General features: G+C 29.3%; 2 protein-coding genes across 4 annotated transcripts in view; one reads left to right on the top strand and one right to left on the bottom strand.

The window, feature by feature from the left end:
• Roc2 (Regulator of cullins 2) overlaps positions 1-19,889 on the bottom strand; it is a 39,959-nt gene that overhangs the window by 14,046 nt on the left and 6,024 nt on the right. The window lies entirely within an intron of this gene.
• On the top strand, positions 6,211-18,149 carry Tret1-1 (Trehalose transporter 1-1). 3 transcript variants are annotated; one of them, XM_065514273.1, is made up of 8 exons: positions 6,211-6,344; positions 7,981-8,232; positions 13,156-14,090; positions 14,162-14,312; positions 15,887-16,012; positions 16,092-16,877; positions 16,950-17,231; positions 17,488-18,149. In XM_065514273.1, exons 2-8 carry the CDS (start codon positions 8,149-8,151, stop codon positions 17,539-17,541), a joined length of 2,418 nt encoding a protein of 805 aa, XP_065370345.1. In that variant the 5' UTR covers positions 6,211-6,344; positions 7,981-8,148; the 3' UTR covers positions 17,542-18,149. The 3 variants fall into 3 exon arrangements, with proteins under 3 accessions (XP_065370345.1, XP_065370344.1, XP_065370346.1); XM_065514272.1 differs by having other exon boundaries at positions 6,215-6,344; positions 16,950-17,235; XM_065514274.1 differs by lacking the exons at positions 6,211-6,344; positions 7,981-8,232; positions 13,156-14,090; positions 14,162-14,312 and adding an exon at positions 15,472-15,790 and having other exon boundaries at positions 16,950-17,235.

Raw genomic sequence — 19,889 nt, 5'->3', positions numbered from 1 at the left:
AATGACAGCAGCATTGTTGTAATTTGTTGTTGTTTTTTTCTTATTGTCTTTGATTTTGAGTATGTACTTGTTTGAATAGAGAATGTTGGAGGCTCGTCTCTTTATTTGTTTGTGTATGTTTGATAATGACAGACCCCCCATTTCAATGTATTAAATGTGTTTCTTGGTGTGAGTGAGTTAAATTTACTAAATGTGAAAAATAACACAAAAAAAAACCGATGGTTGATGAGAGCTTTGAAAATATACTTTATAAGATGGCAAAACGATAAAAAAAAGTTTAAAGCAAAACTTTGGCATCAAAATGCAACATTTTTCTCATGACGACAATTAAGTTAATACCTACTAAATATACATTTATATACATATATGCATATATGTAAGTAGGTATTGCTAAATTAACACAAATAAATAATAAAAAAAAATAAAATAAACTAAGTAAACACAATATGTATAAATAATATGAGTACGACTGACACATGGTGCTAAATTAATAAGATATACACTTGTTTTTTTTTATATTTTTAACGGGCTAATAATGAAATGTAACATCAATTGTTACAATAATGATAATCAACTTAACAATATTTAGCAGTTTATTGTTATTGTCACTGTCACTGTTATTAATTAATGTACATATGTACGTATGTATGTATGCAATGCATCCTTATTTACATTAATTATATACCTACATACATACATATTATGTACTAAATAAAGGTGAAAGGGAAAGGTATTAATTAAATGTTTACATTTGCAAACATTCTTCTTATGTATGAATGTATGAATGAATGTATGTATGTATTTTCGTATTTAAATTCATTTGAAATGTGCGCGGTTGACCATAAATAAATTTTTGGTTAAACTGATGCAATATTTTAGTATAAAAATTAAATAATAAAAACAATACACAAATTTATTTGCGCATTTATATTTTGTATTACATTGGATGTTGTGAGGAAGGAGTGAGTGTATTCGTCTAGAAAGAAAGAATCGAGAAAAAATATTTTGCATATTTTTAGAAATTTACCAAAATATAAATTGGTAATTTGTTTATTTGGACCACAATAAAACGTCATTCCGCATTCTCACACCATTTACATATACAATGCATTAATGTAAGCATGCATATCTAAATTCATACAATATATAATGTATATATACATATATGTATGAAGTTCAATAGAAATATTATTTATTTATGTATGTATGTGTATTTGTTATTAATGTCATACGTATATTATAACTGTATGTTAATAGGCTTTTAAATCAGCAGTGATTCAAATATTTTATTTAAAAAGAAAGTAAATTACAAGTGCATTTTCACACATACTGATATACTACATAAATTTGTATACATATACATACATATGTATGTATTTGTATTTTTGCCCTTGAGATAATAAAGATATAAATGAAATGTTCATATCTACATGAACATACAAACAAACATATAACATTGTTCTCCCAAAAACAAACAAACAAATATAATACAGTCGAACACATCTATAATGAACAGTGGTACCAACAAACCAAATGACTTGAGAAGAATATTATAATAAGCTTTCCAACACAAGCATAAGCTTGAGAATGACTTAAGAATATATTGAAAAATGCTATCGTAACAATTGTAGACAAATCAAAATGGAACCTTCGAGAAAATATTATACATATATGTACGATTACTATAAGCTTATCCTTGCAATTTTAGAATTAGCTTACGAAAATAACATTGTATAAACTTTTGTATAGAAAAGCTTATTCGTCTCAATATTTTTATATAATTGTAGAATAAGCTTCACAAATAATATATTATTTGGTCATTTCATTATTTAAAAGAAGATCAATTACTTCTTTAGTTTCTCTGCTAACATTTATTATCATTTTATTTATTATTTATGTATTTATTATATTATTAACAATTACTTTGCTATGAAATTTACATGCAAAACACTTTCAAAAATTTTACTCCAAACAATTAATTAAAAGATAAGCCTTTTTCAATATTTTGTTTTCAATACTTTAGAAACAGTTGTGTATAATAAGTTTTTAAAGCATTGTTAAAAACGGCTTGTGAATTCGCATTTTATAAATATTAATATATATGAAATTAAGAAATCTTAAAAAAAAACACTATTTATATAAGCTTATTCTCAAGTTGTATTGTAGTTTGATTACTATATGGTATGTATGTTGGGGTACTATATTTTAGTTACATTAACAAAATCATGCTCTATTGACATTGAGGAAAATATTGGATGAAATGAATCTGACCACTAATAATTTGAAATTAGCAAGAAAAGATAAAAACATAATAGAAACTGTAATTATCAAATGGGCGATTCCACGAGAATGACAACCACGACTGAAAAAACAAAAACCTTTAAACTTTTTTCAATATGATTTGAATAGGAGAAAATACTAAAATGTTACTGTGTGAAAGTATTTAGAGCTTCTTATTACAACATTTTAAGGGCAAAAATAATAGTTCAACTCTTTGCGGTTGGGTGGTCAGTTTACTAACCACATTTTCTATAGTCTTTAAAACATAGTTTATTGCCATCTATTGTAATTTAGCTAAACAATTATATTTTTTGAGGTCATCGTTTATGATTTTTTGCAAAACTTTGCCGTCAGGGTGCTCTGGTTAGATAAATATATTAATTTGAAAATATTGTAAAAATCAGTTATTTTAAGAGACTTCAATAAAAAAAGCACAGAATTTATCGAATTCAGTGTTACTCTTATATTTCGGTTGTTTGGTCAGAAAATTTATTCAAAAATATTCGTTTCCAAAAAAATGTATACGAAACAAAAATTTTTATCATAATTATTTTTAATGCCAACCGCCACGGTGGTTAGTAAACTAACCACTTCACTCCACAAAAAACCTTGGAATGGGGTGGTTTTGATTATTTTTATTTTCTTACATTTTATATTAAACTAACCTTGATTAAAGTAAAAATGCAATTGTTTTGATTTTAAACTTATACACTAAAAAGCGTGGCTGAAAAAGTTAAACTGACTTATTTAATTTTTTAATTTAATTGGTATGTTTTAGGCTAAGATTGTGTCAAAAACTAAGCTCCCAATCAGCATGTATGTAGTATGAAATGAATTTGACTCTGATTGTTTTTTTGCTATTATCAAATAGTTTATTGAAACCGAATATACATATATTTAGTTATATATATTTGGTTAGAATATTTAGTTTTTGTATGCATATATTTACAAAATATATATAGTTTTACTATAAGAGAAAAATCTGTCACGTACGGTATGTTACGTACGATATTAAATTATATTTATTCGATTCCAATCGTTGTCGGAATCGGTTTTGAAAACGACATAAAAAGTACATTGGTCTCGTGAAATGGAAAGTTATCGGTTTTATTTTCGATCTAGAATTAAATTCTTTATCGATTAAACAAAAAATTAGATTGGATTTCAAAAGTCAAATGTATATTTGTTATGGTTTTCCAAATCAATTCCGACAATGATTGGATTCTATGACAACCCTGAATCCAAAGATTGTTTTTATTTGAATATGATGAATTATAAAGGAAAAATATTTGGTTTAGCGTAAGAAATTAAAAGAAAACATAACGCCTCTAAAGATTCACAAATTTTCGCATATTTCTACATGTACCTCAAAATTAGTTCCGTTTTTAATTTTCGCTTCAAAATATAAATTTATTTTGAAAAAAAAAAATATTTTTTTTTTAGCAAAATTTTAAAATTTTTGTTTTTTAAAACGGCATGAAAAATTGGAAAATGAATTAAACGGTTTTTGAGTTACGCAAATATGTATATTAGGGCGGTGCCCAAGTGACAATGAAAATCGTACTCTAGGGATCAAAATAAGAAACTTTGCCCAAGGAACCATACCTCTAAAATTAATTCTGATGTTCCTTATTTTGACCCAAAGGTCAAATTTTGAAAAATGCCACTTTGAACCATATAAAGTGCCCCAATCGAGTCTTAATGTATGACTTTGGAAGGCCCACCCACCCATGCTAGTGACACACTCCATGGAACTCCCGGGTTTAGGGGTCCCCATATAAAAATTTCGATAAAATCACCATTTTTGGCACTTTACATGATAAATATAAATGTGATGTAGGTAATAAATAATATTAATCATACGTCTATGAGAATCAGCATAGCTGTATTTTTAAGATTTAGTTTAAACTTTAACCAACATAACTTTAGCTCGCAATGAGCGAAATGATTAACACGAATAGTTTTAGCGTGCTTAAGTAGCGGAGTATTCGTGTCATAATAAACAAATTTGGAAAAATATGCTTAGTCAAATTCTACAAATTTTTTAAATTGGACCTTTGGGTCAAAATAAGGAACCATCAGAATTCATTTTAGAGGTGTGGTTCATTTTGCAAAGTTTCTTATTTTGATCCCTAGAATATGATTTTCTTTGTCACTTGGGCGATTTGTTTGCGTCCCTACAAATCGACCCGCCCTAATATATATGTTATGTAACTTCCTCCATTTTTGAAATAACGGTATATCTCGAAAATCCGAGCTAACCTAAAAAAACGGTTAGCACCACTGAATTCAGCGTACCCGAATTAGTTTAAGCCATGTGCGCTGGGTGCATTCTGTTCGATCGAAGCAGAATTCTTTCTCTGGGATACACCTCTCTTTGGAACAGAGTATCTGATGTTGTCTTGCTTCATTAGGCTCGGAATCCATATGTTGCCAGAAAAATGGTAAAAGGTCATAGCTAACAATGGTCAATAGCTACTTTGAATAAATTTATATTGTACAAATGTTTCAAAATTAAATATTTGCAGCGTGTACATTTTAGCCGTGTTCTGCTATAAATTCATTCATTTTTATTTGACAGTTTACTTTTTTTCTCTTACTCTCCTAGTTTGTTGCATTATATGTAATATTTTTTTCACTTAACAAGTCGATCTTTTGCAGTGGTGTTAACTTTTTGTACCGAAACACGCTGAAATGCATTACAAATATATCTACATATATATTATTTTGTTAAATGTTTAACAATAAGGAAACTGTAGAATACATTAAATATGTAATTGCTTAAAACACTGAAACATGGCCTCTGGAAAAAAACAACAACAAATACATATGTTTGCAACCTTTTAAACCAACTCTTGAAAGTAAAATTACGTTAAAACTTTTTCATATTAAATCTTGCAAAAATCTACCGTAAGTATTTAAGTTGTTTTAACCTTAAAATCGCTTAACTGATAACATTGATCGTTTATAATGTTCTCTGCTGATGTGTGTGCTCCTTACTCAACACGTAAATGCATTCATTCATTAGAGTTGCCAATCGTACCTTTAAGTGAAATTATTTTATATGATTTTCAAATCTGTTTTTCCTATATGTAAATAAATCTATATAATTTTGATTTTTTTATAGCCTAGATATAACATCCCAACAAAAACAATCTAAAATTAGATACATATTAAAAATAGTCTACGAAATATATTTTTTTAAGAAAAAAAATTAACAAATGTGTCGAAAGTCTAATTGTTACTTTTACACGATCCGTATCTAAAACAACAATTGGTCTTACCAAATGTCAAAAAATAGAAATGGAAAATTTAAAAAAGTGTGTACTAAAACTTAATATAGTGTGGATAATTGAATAGTGGGGGCTTTACTTATGTATTTATGTAAAAAATAAATATTTTTTTAATAGACATAGAATATGTAGATATTGAAATAGCCGTTAGTGTTTTATAATTTGTTTACATTAAAATGCAACCTTACATACATATGATCCCATTCGGATCCCCTTCCACACATAATTTTGATAGATTACGGGGCTTATGAGAGTTGAGAAAAAAAAAATTAATTTGTTAAAAATTTCGTTAAAATGTACGTATTAATGTCCATATGTAAATGTTGAGATTTGAGAAATGCTTGAGATTTTATGATTTGTTAAGTATCATGTTAATTTATATAGCTAAAATAAATAAAGAAGCAAACTATTTTTAATTTTAAATCTTTTTTGAGCTAAAACTCGAAACGTTGCATGTAGTATATTCAGCATTCAGTATTTAGTTAATGGATAACACCGATAATCGAAAAGGTCCATTATGAGAAAACGTAAAATTCTTAATTGGCAACCCTGAATTTGAATGCATTTGTTGGTATTTTTGCAAAATTGAAATGAGAGAATTTTTTTTTTTAGTTTTAGACACACAAAACTGCTGAATGTGAAAGAGTGCAACAAGAAATCGTGGTAAAATGTTATGGGGGACGCGGTGCCAGCCAACGGCTTACTATATAAACAACTGACATTTACATCTCATGCTTTAGTTCCACTGTGGATATAATCAATAAACTAAAGGTAAAAAATTCAAATGGGCACCAAATGAGAAAATTAATTCAAAATAAAAAATAAAAAAAATATTCATTATACAAAATGAAAAGTTTTCGAAATACGAAAAATAGAATTTAAAAATGAATTTAGTGAAATATTAGACATAAAAAAATAAATTCCAAAGTGAGAAATTGTGATTTTAATTAATATGCGTTTTTTTACTATGTATTTCTCTTTCAAATGTAGGTACGTTTAAAAGAAAAACGTTGTGTGCACATTCGAATGTGTTTTAATTTGTTTAAAATTAATTTAAAATTAAGACTAAGTTTTGGAGATTTGCAAGAAAATACATACATATATGTATGTAGTATATAGTTTATAGTATATAGTGAAACAAGTCGGCTGACAATAAATTCGAATAAAACGTGAATAACTCAAAATAATTTTTGTTCCGTGTGTGTGAGTGTGTTTGTGTATTAATGCATACAAATATATAGTTATTATTAAAAATAAACTACCCACCCATACATTATTGTATCTATAAGTACAATTATACTCAAATATAAATAAAAATATTGTTTACTTTAGTTTAAATTTGATTTGAATTGAATTGATTTGATTTGATGCATGGCTTATAAATTATAAATTAAATTCCAAGGCTGGTGAAATGGAAAACAATCCAATCGTAATAACTTGGCTAAAACTGATTTGAAATTTAAAATCATTTTGGATTTGATTTAATTGACTTTGAAAGCCTGCTCTACTCTACTCAGCTCAGCTCGTACAATACAATACAATGCAATGCAATACAAAACCAATAAAATATTTACTTTTAATTTATTATAAATGATCAAACGTCAAGTGGATGGATTAATAAAAAATAAATGCATATAATTTTCTTTTTATTTACGTAACAAAAATTAAATACAAAAAAAAGTGTCGTAAAAATAAATTTGCTTTAAAATTTTGCCAAGGGCGTAATGTCACTCTTAAATACAAATAAATTTTCTCAAAAAGAAAATTGCAAATGAAAAACGTAAACGTGATTGTGATGAAAATTTCAGATCGTGTACAAATCGTGAGATTAGACCGTGAATATTTTTGTTTGTAATAAAAATAGATATGTTGTGTTTAAAAGAGAATGTATACAATTTTCATGTGATTTTTCGTACGTTTATCAAAAGTGCCAAAAAAATAAATAAATAAAAACAAGCTAAGAAAACAAAAAAAAAAAAATACTAAATATTAAAACTGTTGAAGCAAACAAATACATTTTAGATTAGTAAATGCAATAATAACAGAAATTCATTATTCAGCTACAATTTTAACTAATTGAACGACAACAAATTACAAGACATTTTAAATACAATAAATATAACTAAAACTTTATGTTAAAACTATTTGTAGACATAATAAAAATAATAACAATAATAATATGCACATGTAAGCAAAAAACGTTAAACAATAAACTTTTATAAAGTACAAACATTAATTAAATCAATAAAGTGTAACAGCAGTCTGAAGACAATCCAAATTATATTCATGTGTGCGGCAGTGTCAAATAAATAATAAAAAAAAGAAGAGATTAATCTTTTAAATATGGATTATTGGAAATTCTCTTGAATAAATAAGTTCTCTTTTCATTTTTGTTTTCTTTCCGTAGCACAGACAACAACCTTTCATTTTTTTTCAAATGAGATTTTCCTATCCCACCAATTCAGTGGTTGTTACTTGTGTGTAAACTACTGTACTAAATAAATTTACGACCAAGTGAAGTAAAGCTCAAATCGAATAGCATCTCATTAAAAGCTAGCAAATCTAACCCAGAGATATGAGTGGACGTGACAATCGTGGTAGCGGGCATCACCAGCCTCTAAGCAATGCCATGGGAAAAATTAAGGACAGATTATCAAGGGTAAGTAAGATTAATCAATTCTAAGCTTAATGTTAATATTGTAACAAATGTATTAAGCTCATCAAGTACAAACATACATATCGAGAGTTTGTACTCAAAAAATGTCAAATCAAAAAGTTGATGTTCCAATAGAACAAAAAAAAAAAAAGAATTGTTTAATTCGTGAAATCTTGTACAAGTAAAGAATGTGCCTTCACTTCAATAATAAGTCGAAAAAATTAGTTTTGAAATATTCCTAATTTTGTGTAATTTTTATCGTTTCTTACAAAAAATCTATAACTCTTTACATATTGGTAATAAATTTATTAGACATCAAAGGTATAAGTTTTTTAAACAGTATTGGTAAATAGAGTAGATTTCACACATTTTCTACTTTAGAGCTTTTTGGTTATCAATTCGGCCTTATGTCGACTTAAGCTACTCTTCCATATAACCACAGATATGTTTTAACCCATTTCGCTCCGCTGTTCGATTTTTCGAACAGTAAAAATCTAATTTTTCAAAAAAATGTTTATCAGGCCTGTCACACATTTCGTTTGGAATGGTTTCAATTCCGTAGTTTTTATTCCGATCGATTTCGTGTTTGGTTCTTTAGATTCCGTGTAATTTGTAAATTCAAAAAACATTTAATAATTCTGTATTTCAGATTTTAATTTGACAGCGTTTTTTTAAATTAAAACAAAAGTCAAGTTTTTGGTACAGAAATTGATTACAATTTTAAGAAAAACTAATAAATATCAATTCCAATTTGAAAACTTAAAGTGGTTTCATTCCGAAAGAAATGTTCGTTTTACGGAATTAATTCCACTTTCGATTGGAATGGAATTCTGTGACAGGCCTGTATATGTGAAAAGGGTGGATTTTCTGAAAAATTTTGGTATGAGTGTTAAGTCTCATCTTTCAGCTAATAAGAAACTATATCCCGAAGTGATCATCCCCCTCGTTGCTAGTGGTAAATTTCTGCAATTAAATTAAAAATTAATTTAAAAAGTGTCTAAAAATATCACTTTTTAAATAAATTTTTTAAAAATAGTAAATAAATAAAATTAAAATAATAGTCATGAGGAATTATTGCCAACTGTTTCATAAAACATAAAAACCATGATTTGCATGCAAATGCGGGATTTCACATATGTGTAAACTTAACTGTTCGAAATTTGGAACAGTCTTTTCTTGGCAAACGAAAAATCGGAAATAAAAATTTTATCTCGGAGCGAAATGGGTTAAATAACAAATTTATGCCTTTATTTATTGGGTTATTTAATAATCCCTATTTTAAAAACTGACTACATATTAAATATCAAATAATTAGTTTTTTTTATCACATTCGTGATCTGCATGTCCGATTTAATAAGATGTGAGTTTAATTTATTTCAAAAATTAAAAATTACTTGCACAGACACATTATATATAACATTTTAGCGAAAAAAAATCAAGATTGAGTAATTATTCCATTGTAACGGGTGTAACATGATGACTATGTATTTATATTACTAAACAAAAATATTTAGTTAAGTATTTTTGAATATAGTACATAATTATTTTGAGCAGATAAGCTTAACTACTGTTCATCTATGTAGTTTAATACTTAATTATAATTCCGATAAATTATGGATTTATAAAACAGTCAGCTTTCCCAGAGTATTATGAAAAATTTTACGTTATTAATATCGAAAAACTTCGATACGTTATTTATTTGACAAGATGTTTATTTTTACATTTATTATTTTGTACAATAAAAAAAATATATTTTGGGTAGTGATCGCATATCGTATAAATCGTCTGGACAAATATTATCTTTCGTCAGAGAACGAAAAGAAAGACTTCTGAAAATTACATATAAATTAATTAATATTCACAACAAATAACTACAACAAATAACTACCGAACCGGTAGTTAAAGGCCGGTTTACATTGCCACACAAGTAATATGATCTGTCAAAATTTTGTGTAAAAGAATAGCTGTGAGGTAGTCTAACAGTAATTTGTAATGAAACCATTTAACATTGAGATAAAATATGGACAAAATTGGATAGTCACATTTATCTTTTAATTTTTTTAAATTAAAAAAAAAACATTTGAATCAACATAAACATAAATTGGTTTACCAAATATAAAAAAACAGATATTAAAAATTATGACTTAATTTGTTTAATTTATTTATGTAATTAATAAATATAGTCAGACGCGAAAAAGTAATTAGCTATTTGATGGAATCCACCTTATATGAATTCGCCGTGAAGTACATATTATTAGATCAGATATGCTTAACCCAGATATGCCGACTGTATTACATGTAGTCTATGTAGTTATCGTTTACAGGATACGTCACGTTTATCAAAATACCATTTTTTTGTTCACATACTTAGTACTCACCAATACCTCATGGGAGATTGTGTGATCGCATTATTTTTTGCTACTATTTTTGAGTTATTGGATTCATTCATTATGGACATATCGCGTTTGTACGGAAAGTAAAATTTTGTACATTTACAAGTGAATAAATACAATATTTTTTTTGAATTTATATTTATGAAGAGTAGCTTGATTGTTATATGCATGAATGTTTCATTATTGCGTTTTAGTTTTGTTATTGTGACCCCAATGTCCTCTATATTGGACGACTTAAAAAACCACTTTTTTCAATAAATTTAAAAAAAAAAAACTCTAATTGCACTGTTTTTATACCCTTCACCATGAGTGGCAAGGGTATATATAAGTTTGTCATTCCGTTTGTAATTTCTACATTTTTCATTTGCGACACCACAAAGTATATACATATATTCTGAATCGTTATAGATAGCGGAGTCGATATAGCCATGTCCGTCTGTGTGTTGAAATCAACTTTCTGAAGCCCTCAAATAACTTACATACACGAATGACACATCAATATCTCCGAAATTCTTCCGCTCGGTTGCTATTTAAAATCGAGAAAATCGGTCCACAAATGGCTGAGATATAAGGAAAAAACCAGGACAACCTCGATTTTGACCGATTTTTGACCCATATCTGGATTACTAAATCATTAATATAGACAATATGGATATCTAATGATCGATATTTCAAAGACCTGTGCAACGACGTATATAAGACCATAGTAAGTTGGACCTACAATGGGTCAAAATCGGAAAAAATATTTTTTAACCCGAATTTTTTTTCACAAAATATTAAAAAAATAACTTTTAAAACTAAAAAAAAAACTTTTATAAAATTAAAAAAAAAAATTATTAAATTTAAAAAAAAAAAATTAAAATTTAAAAAAAAAATTAAAAAACAATTTCGAAAAAACAACTGTAAAAAAAATTAAATTTTGTTTACCTAAAAATATTTAAAATTTGTATTTTAAAGTATATTTTGGTGAAGGGTATATAAAATATAGCTCTCTTACTTGTTTATTTCTCATTTGCTTCCAAAATAATATAAAAGTAATTTTAAAATGATCAAGCTCAAGCAATCGGCATATCTGGGTTAAAATGGCATACATAAAAGCATTTTTATAATAATTAAGTTCATAGTTTAAAATTAAAATATCTAAAAAACGATGTACTCTTTGAGGTTGAAGAACCAGACAATTTCTGGTTAACAATGAAAAATTATATGAAAAATTAATAAAATATATATCGCACACCCGTTCAAAAGTGACACAACTCAAAATCAATTTGTCGGGTTATATAAACCCGAAAAATGAATTTTACGCTTAAATTATGCACAATACACTTGTTTATCTATACAAAAGATATCAGTGTATTATGTTGTTGTTAACTGTGGCTAAAAAAAAACACTAATGTCTTTCATTATGTTTCAATTGGTACATACATATTTATTTTCGATTTCTGAAAATTTTAAATTTTGAGTTGTGTCACTTTTGAACTGTGTGTGCAATATCATGCCATGAAATCCATTGTTTTACCGACCTTCAAATTGTAGAATAGCTTTTATTATTTTTTTTTAACAATTCACATTTTATTGTGGTAAAAAGGGAATTTGGTAAAAAATGTAACAGAAAATTTCATTTGCATTAAGAATGCAATTTTATATTAAAATATTCTATTGCGAATGTACAATTTAAGAAGAACATATCTTTCATATAGTTCCCAAATCAACAAAATCGGTCCATGGATTTACAAGATATGAATACATTAAATACTTCGTCGAAGATTGTATGATACAAACCAAACAAGAAATTAACCAACATATTTTTTGTTTGTATGAGAACACTGGTGGATATAAAGCATTTTTAAAATATTAGTCCTTCTTGTCCCAGAATGATTTTTAATTAGTAGCTAAAACTAATAATTGCTAAATTTAAGTGCAATCGCATAACTAGAACCTGTTCCGGTGCCGGTCTTTCTAACAAGGTAAAACTAATATTTCGTTATGTTGCAAACGAATTGACAAAATCCGCCATATTTTTGGTGGTGGGTATAAAAAAGTGTAGCGTTCTTTGTACTTATAGTATAAGTAATATTAATTATATCTCATATTACTCATACGGTTATGAGTAATTTCATCAGGATGATTTAAAAGTATCCAAAAAGCTATTACAAATTAAAGCTTGTTAGCGAAATAATACAAAATATGTTTCTGTAGACATTTTATTGGATCACCCTAATGTACGTATATTACAGATCTGATTCACTTTGAAACCAAACGCAATCAAGGAAAAGACAAGACGAGATTAAACATTTTTTTTTTTTTTTTATAAGAAATAAATTATTTAATAATTCGAGAAGCGATTGATCTGTTATCGGTTAATTACAATAATCCATTGTTTTCAGTTATAAAATATGTGTACGACGAGAGAATTGAAATATTTATAGACTGTCAGTAAAGCTTGAAACATTTGTAACAAATCCTTATTAAGCGGATAATAAAAATTATGCAGTGGTAAGCTAATCACATTGGATTTCTTTCTTTTTTTCAGGAGGATCAACCTTATCAGAGGGTTGATTTGGACGAGGGAACGACATTATCAACCTCAAATACAGCTACCAGTCTGGATACAATATTACCGGAGGATCCATTTTTATTTTCTCCACGTAACAGACCAACAGCTGGACATCAGCAACCACATCAGCAGCAGCAGCAAAAGCAACAGAGGCGCTTTGAAACAGAAATACCTTTGCAGTTTGGTCCCATTATTGATGCAGATGATATTAATGAGCCTCCATTACCAGTGAGCTCTAAGACAACAAAATCGCAAGAACCAGCCCCCCTACCATTACCGCCTCCACCAACATCGCAACACTCGCATCGGGATCATCACACACGCAGTGTTGTTTCAATACCCAACGAAGAATTGCAACGCAGTAAGCAATCACTCAAAGGCTCGCGCGTATCATTTGAGAAACGGCGTGGTGGTAACGAAAGCAGCGATGATGATAGTTTTGAAGAAAAACGGTCGGGTTTTCAACAGCAAAAAGCTGTGAGTGTAGACCACAAGGGTATACTTAAGGATCTTAGGACTATTTTGGCCAATGACAATCGCCGCCAATTTCAAGCCAAAAAGCACGTATCATTAGATCTAAAGGGAACACGTTATTTGAAAGATCTGCTAAAAGAATCTTCGTCTGAAGAAGAGTTTCGTAAAAATCGTCGCGAATTTCAGGGTCGTAAACACCAAAGCTTAGATCCTCGTGTTAGTTTCAAATTGGAAAAAGTGCTGCAAGGTTCAAGTGAGGATAGTGACGAAGAGAATGATGACGTTGAACAAAAACGTTTAATACACCGTCCCAAAGACATAACAAAGCCATTGGTTATTGATTTAAAAGATTTTGAAAGTGAAAGCGAAGACGATTACGTTTCTTCAAGGCAGCACTTTCAACAGCAACGCTCCATCAGTACCGATTCCAGAAAAAGGTTTGTAACAAACAATATTTCACAACTAATAGCAGCGCATCTAATCTAATATAATTATAATTTTACTTTAGCATACGTTTTTACGAAATGGACGAAATGGGTCATAAAAAGGGTGAAAATTTGCGCAGTGCCGTACCTTTTGTGAGACAAATCACAGAAGATGGTAAACCAAAATTGGAAGTTTACAGACCTACCACGAATCCCATCTATATATGGACTCAGGTATGTTTAAAATACATAGATACATAATTATACGAATTTAATTCTATTTTTAAGTCACAAAATAATAGCATTCGTTTGTAGTTTTGTTATTATTATTTATACATCTAAATATGTAGGTAGTAGTAATTCGAACAAACCTACACTCACTCACTCACTCTTCTTAATAATAATACACACCTAATTCTAGATAGATATAATAAAATCCTCAAACTAATTCAATTACAAAATGAATTCTTCAACAATTTATAGCTTCTGTCATACAAAGTCATAAAATGTAATAAACATCATCATCATCGCAAGTGATGAATTATTATTCATTTCGATTCAATTCAATTCAAAGGTTTAAAGAGGTACAAAATTATGTTACGACTATGCCGTTTCCACGAGAGAATTCAGTGGCAACTTGAACTTTTAACTTACACTATCTATCGATTTGCAGGCAACACAATAAAAATAAAGCAGCTACTTTAGAATAAAGGCGAGACAAATACAACAACGGTTGTTCTTCTTTCAATATACTCTACGTACACAGTTGTAACACAGAATGTGCATTTTCCGCTTTTAACCGAACCAAAATCAAAAAAAAAAAATCACTTTGCGAGACAGGGCTATAACAAGATCAGCAAATAATTAAATGTTTACTAAGTTTTACATATTTTACACATCATCCGCTGCTCATGCAGCGACATCAATCACTGCAATCTCAACAGTGCTTTACAAAAACAACAACAATAGCAACAAAAATCTTATCAATTTTTTACATTTTTTAAACGCCATATGAAAACAGCGTGATTTTAGATGAAAAACAAAGAAAACTTAACAAATTACCATGATAATTATGAATATTTAACAATTAAAACTAGACTAAATACTAAGCACTCCTCGTACTGATTTCTGATTAATTATAATCCTCATCAATACTATAAATTGATTAATACAGATCATCACAAACACACACACATATACAGATTCATTTGAAAACACTCGTAAGTTTGTAAAATATTCTCTCTCTCCTAGAACTAAGCTCAAGTAGTTCACCTTTGATACGACTTTCGTTGCTAAAACGAATTTGTTTTGAAATTTGTAAAGGCATCTAAAATCCGATTTGATTTTGAAATATAGTGTTACATTTTAGTTCCTACCTAACTTTCGAACGTTCTTATTTGCAACGGAACAGATAGAGTTTTCAACACACACTATTTGTTGGTTTTTGTTTGTTTTAAGTGACATAAATGAGATTTTAAGCATTTTTAATGAATGACCGAACTCACATTCATTTTAACGGCGTTTCATAACGTAATAAGATACATAAACTAGATCTCAGTAGATAACAATACAGCGTAAAGTTAGTTGGTTTCCTTCGTTTAGTTAGCAGGTTTTATTCGAAGATCAGCATGAAGATTTTAATGAGAGCAGACACTCATGTGTCTTTTCATTTGCCTGATGATGTTCCAGCCGCCAAATGTACCTATACACAGGTTATATTTTTATTATGTTCAGCCAACATGAACACAATTGATCACAAAAACGCGCCCCGTATCATTAATATTTGAATCTATTTTATATTATTTCAGGTACTAGCTGCATTCAGTGTCTCTTTGGGTTCTTTGGTGGTGGGGTTTGCCTCAGCATATACGTCGCCCGCCCTAGTTTCCATGACGGATCGTAACATAACGTCTTTTGAAGTAACAACACAAGATGTAAGATTTTAATTATTTTCGAGCAAATGCATTCGTATTTGCACAGAATCTAATGTGTATGTATGTTTCATGTATGTAGGCTTCTTGGGTTGGTGGTCTTATGCCTTTGGCTGGTTTAGCTGGTGGCATATCGGGTGGTCCTTTCATTGAATACCTGGGTCGTAGGAACACCATACTTGCTACCGCAGTACCGTTTATAATATCATGGCTACTCATTGCTTGTGCTGTAAATGTTGGCATGGTTTTGGCTGGACGTGCTTTGGCTGGATTTTGTGTTGGTATTGCATCTTTGTCATTGCCAGTTTACCTTGGTGAGACTATACAACCGGAAGTTCGTGGCACATTGGGTCTGTTACCGACAGCCTTCGGCAACATTGGTATTTTGGTGTGTTTCGTAGCGGGCACTTTCATGGATTGGTCGAAGTTGGCGTTCTTAGGTGGTGCGTTGCCAGTACCATTTTTGGTATTAATGTTCCTCATTCCGGAAACGCCACGCTGGTATGTCTCCCGAAATAGAGAAGAAAGAGCTCGCAAGGCATTGTCTTGGTTACGCGGCAAAGAAGCGGACGTGGAGCCAGAACTAAAGGGTTTGATGCGTTCTCAGGCAGACGCAGATCGCCAAGCGACGAAAAATCAGTTTATGGAGCTGCTTAAACGCAACAATCTGAAACCACTTTCCATATCTCTTGGTTTAATGTTTTTTCAACAATTTAGTGGCATTAACGCAGTAATCTTCTATACAGTACAAATATTTAAAGACGCCGGCTCAACAATTGATGGAAATATTTGCACCATTATTGTGGGTGTGGTGAACTTTATAGCAACCTTTATTGGTATCGTTTTAATAGATCGTTTAGGCAGAAAGGTAAGTTTTTTTTAAAAAAAAAAATATTATAAAATTCACTCTCTGATGAAACGTTTGGCAATTACATTTCAGATCCTTTTATACATTTCGGATGCAGCTATGATTGTTACACTTTTTGTATTGGGCGGCTTTTTCTATTGCAAAGCAAGTGGCATGGATGTTTCAAACGTTGGCTGGCTACCTTTAGCAAGCTTTGTCGTTTATATATTGGGTTTTTCTTTGGGATTCGGTCCCATACCTTGGCTAATGATGGGTGAAATTTTGCCCGCCAAAATTAGAGGTTCAGCCGCCTCCGTAGCTACTGCATTTAATTGGTCATGTACATTTATTGTTACCAAAACCTTCCAAGATATGGTAGGTGCGTATTACACACAAATATATACAAGAAGCTAGCTCATTTAATACAAGACCGTCGTAACAACTCATTTTAGTATTCTTTAAAACTATTCCATATAATTGTTTTACATTAAAGTATTTAGTTAGAGAATAGTTAGAGAATACAACTCAATTGTTTTAAACATTGAGTTAGGTAGTTAGTTAATTGTCTTGTATCAAGTAAGCGATGTGTAATCTATGGATGTAATTTATTTTTTTATTATTCTCTTTTAAGAATCTATTGGCGGTCACGGAGCTTTCTGGTTGTTTGGCGTTATATGCTTCATAGGCATGTTCTTTGTTATTCTATATGTACCTGAGACCCAGGGCAAATCTTTAGAAGATATTGAACGTAAAATGATGGGACGTGTAAGACGTATGTCATCCGTAGCTAATATTAAACCACTATCATTTAATATGTAAAAGAGAAAAACGAAAAAACTAGAAATATCTTGATATTGTATACTAGATTGCTCCTCTCATTCATTACCCATTAAAACAATACATACAAACATATATTATTTAGAACATAGATACATACATACATAATTAAAAACCAAAAATTAATGTAAGTATTTAGTTAAGCGATTTTGTCAAATTATAAAAGCTATAGTTACATGCATACATACATACATAGTATGTATTTTTATATACATTTAATGTATACGAAAATACGTTTTGAAAGCTAAGATTTTCCTCATTTAACTGACGAGTAAATTATACAATGTAATTGGTAAATTACGTTGCTTTAATCATTTTTAAATAATTATTATTTATATACATATGTATTGACAAGAGAATTTTTTATTATTGTAGTTTCTAATAAATCATTATATTGTGTTTTAATTAAATAAAGACTTTTAAGTTCTAAACGTGAGATATTCCATGTCAAACTAATTTTTCTTAATGATCTTGATTTATTTTTTTCTATACTAACTGTGGTCCTATATAAATTTATCGGTGCGTGAGTCTTAGTTTATATTTTTGTGATTTATAATCAATAATTCATATTTAAAGAAAAATTGGTATCAAATTTTTACTATTTTTTTCTATTTTTAATATGAAATTTCTAAAAGAGTGAGGTCTGTAGAACACTCCTCGCGTCCCATAAAACAAGTTTATCGATTAATAACAAACAGATCCATTTGTTTAATAAAGATAAATAGATTTTATAATATGATTTCCACCTTTATTGAAATTGATTTCAAGCGCCTTGAACACTTGAATTGAATTAAGTAATTTGATTTGGAAAATATTGTTCATTGTTAATAAACAGTGACTCACAGCGTATTTAATGCAGTCACAAAAATTTCATAAAAATTTCAAATATATTGAATGGTATGGTATTCATTATGGAGAAAAATCGTACGTTATTTATATTGTTAAATTATATGCTTTGTTTAAAAACAAAAATTAACACAAAAAAGTAGGAAAAAGCTAATTATTTATTTAATATAGTTACAGTTTTGAGCTCACAGCTTAAATGATGCACTAAATTAACAGTATTGAAAAAACATTAATATTTCAAACTTATTATGATGGTTAATTTTTGTGGGGTATCCCTTTGGATGGAGAACATATTATAATCGGGAATTCATAGATTCTACTAGTTTTGCTGTATAATCGAAACTAATTTTACATCATTCTTCCTGCAGTGCCCGTTTTAAATCAGAATCATTAAAAATATTGTGGTTTCGTATTTTATTTTCCAGCACTGACCACAAATTCTCAATAACGTTGAGATCTGGACTCTGCGCAGGTGTCTGTGGACTGTTCCAGATAAGCAAAGTTTCTTCGCACTTTGACTTTATTATCTTTTAGGAGATCCAGCTACATCTTCTTATCCATGTTTCCTTCAATAAATGTCAGATTTCCAACCCCTGAATAGGACATACAACCCCATACCGTTACACTGCCTCCGCCTTGCTTAACTGTATAGCGCAAATTACATGGTTAAAGCTCGTTATTTGATTTCTCAAACAAAACAATTCTCATCAGTCCTGAAAAAGTTAAATTTGCTTTCATCTGTCTTTGTTGAAATGTTGTCGGCAAATCTCTATTATTTATCGACGACTTATTTCGTTCAGTTCTTCCATGAAAATTGCGTCGCTCAGTACTCTTCAAACAGTTCAGGGTTACTGGCCTTGCCAAAATATTTTTCAACTTCATTCGTCAAATTTGGAGCTTCTTTAATTTTTCGAACAATCCATCTCTTAACTGCATCATAAAATATTTTATTTGGCGCCGATCTGCCCTTATCTTTATTATATTTGAGGAACTAATTGCAACAATTTCTGCAATTTTTCGTTGGCTTTCACCATCTTTAAAATGACGAATCACGTCTTCCCTTTTTATAACCTACACCACCATAGTGGATGATCGGTCCATAAATGGTCATAGCCCCCATATAAGGCCCACTTCCGAAAATCACTCAAAAATATAAATTATTAAAATTTTAAAAGAAAAATGTTTTTGCTCTTTTACTTAGTGTAAGGTTTTGACCCACCGGGCTTGACCCACCATACTTTCATACTTGTTTCAATAGAGGTTTGTTTTCCCATTTACATAATAACTTTAATATTTTTTCAACTTTTTTTATAAAAATAGTTTAACAATGTGATTTCGTTATTTCATTCT

This window comes from Calliphora vicina, chromosome 5 (genome assembly GCF_958450345.1).
Source record: "Calliphora vicina chromosome 5, idCalVici1.1, whole genome shotgun sequence".
NCBI classification, from domain to species: domain Eukaryota; kingdom Metazoa; phylum Arthropoda; class Insecta; order Diptera; family Calliphoridae; genus Calliphora; species Calliphora vicina.
Note: the sequence above shows the minus strand (reverse complement) of the source record. Positions and strands in the feature narration are given on the sequence as shown.

Excerpts from the sequence above, each read along its gene's own strand:
- Tret1-1 (XM_065514272.1), top strand. The coding sequence starts at position 8,149 with ATGAGTGGACGTGACAATCGTGGTAGCGGGCATCACCAGCCTCTAAGC. Across the intron at positions 14,313-15,886 it reads CCATCTATATATGGACTCAG|GTACTAGCTGCATTCAGTGT; the intron begins GTATGTTTAAAA and ends ATATTATTTCAG. Across the intron at positions 17,236-17,487 it reads AACCTTCCAAGATATGGTAG|AATCTATTGGCGGTCACGGA; the intron begins GTGCGTATTACA and ends TTCTCTTTTAAG.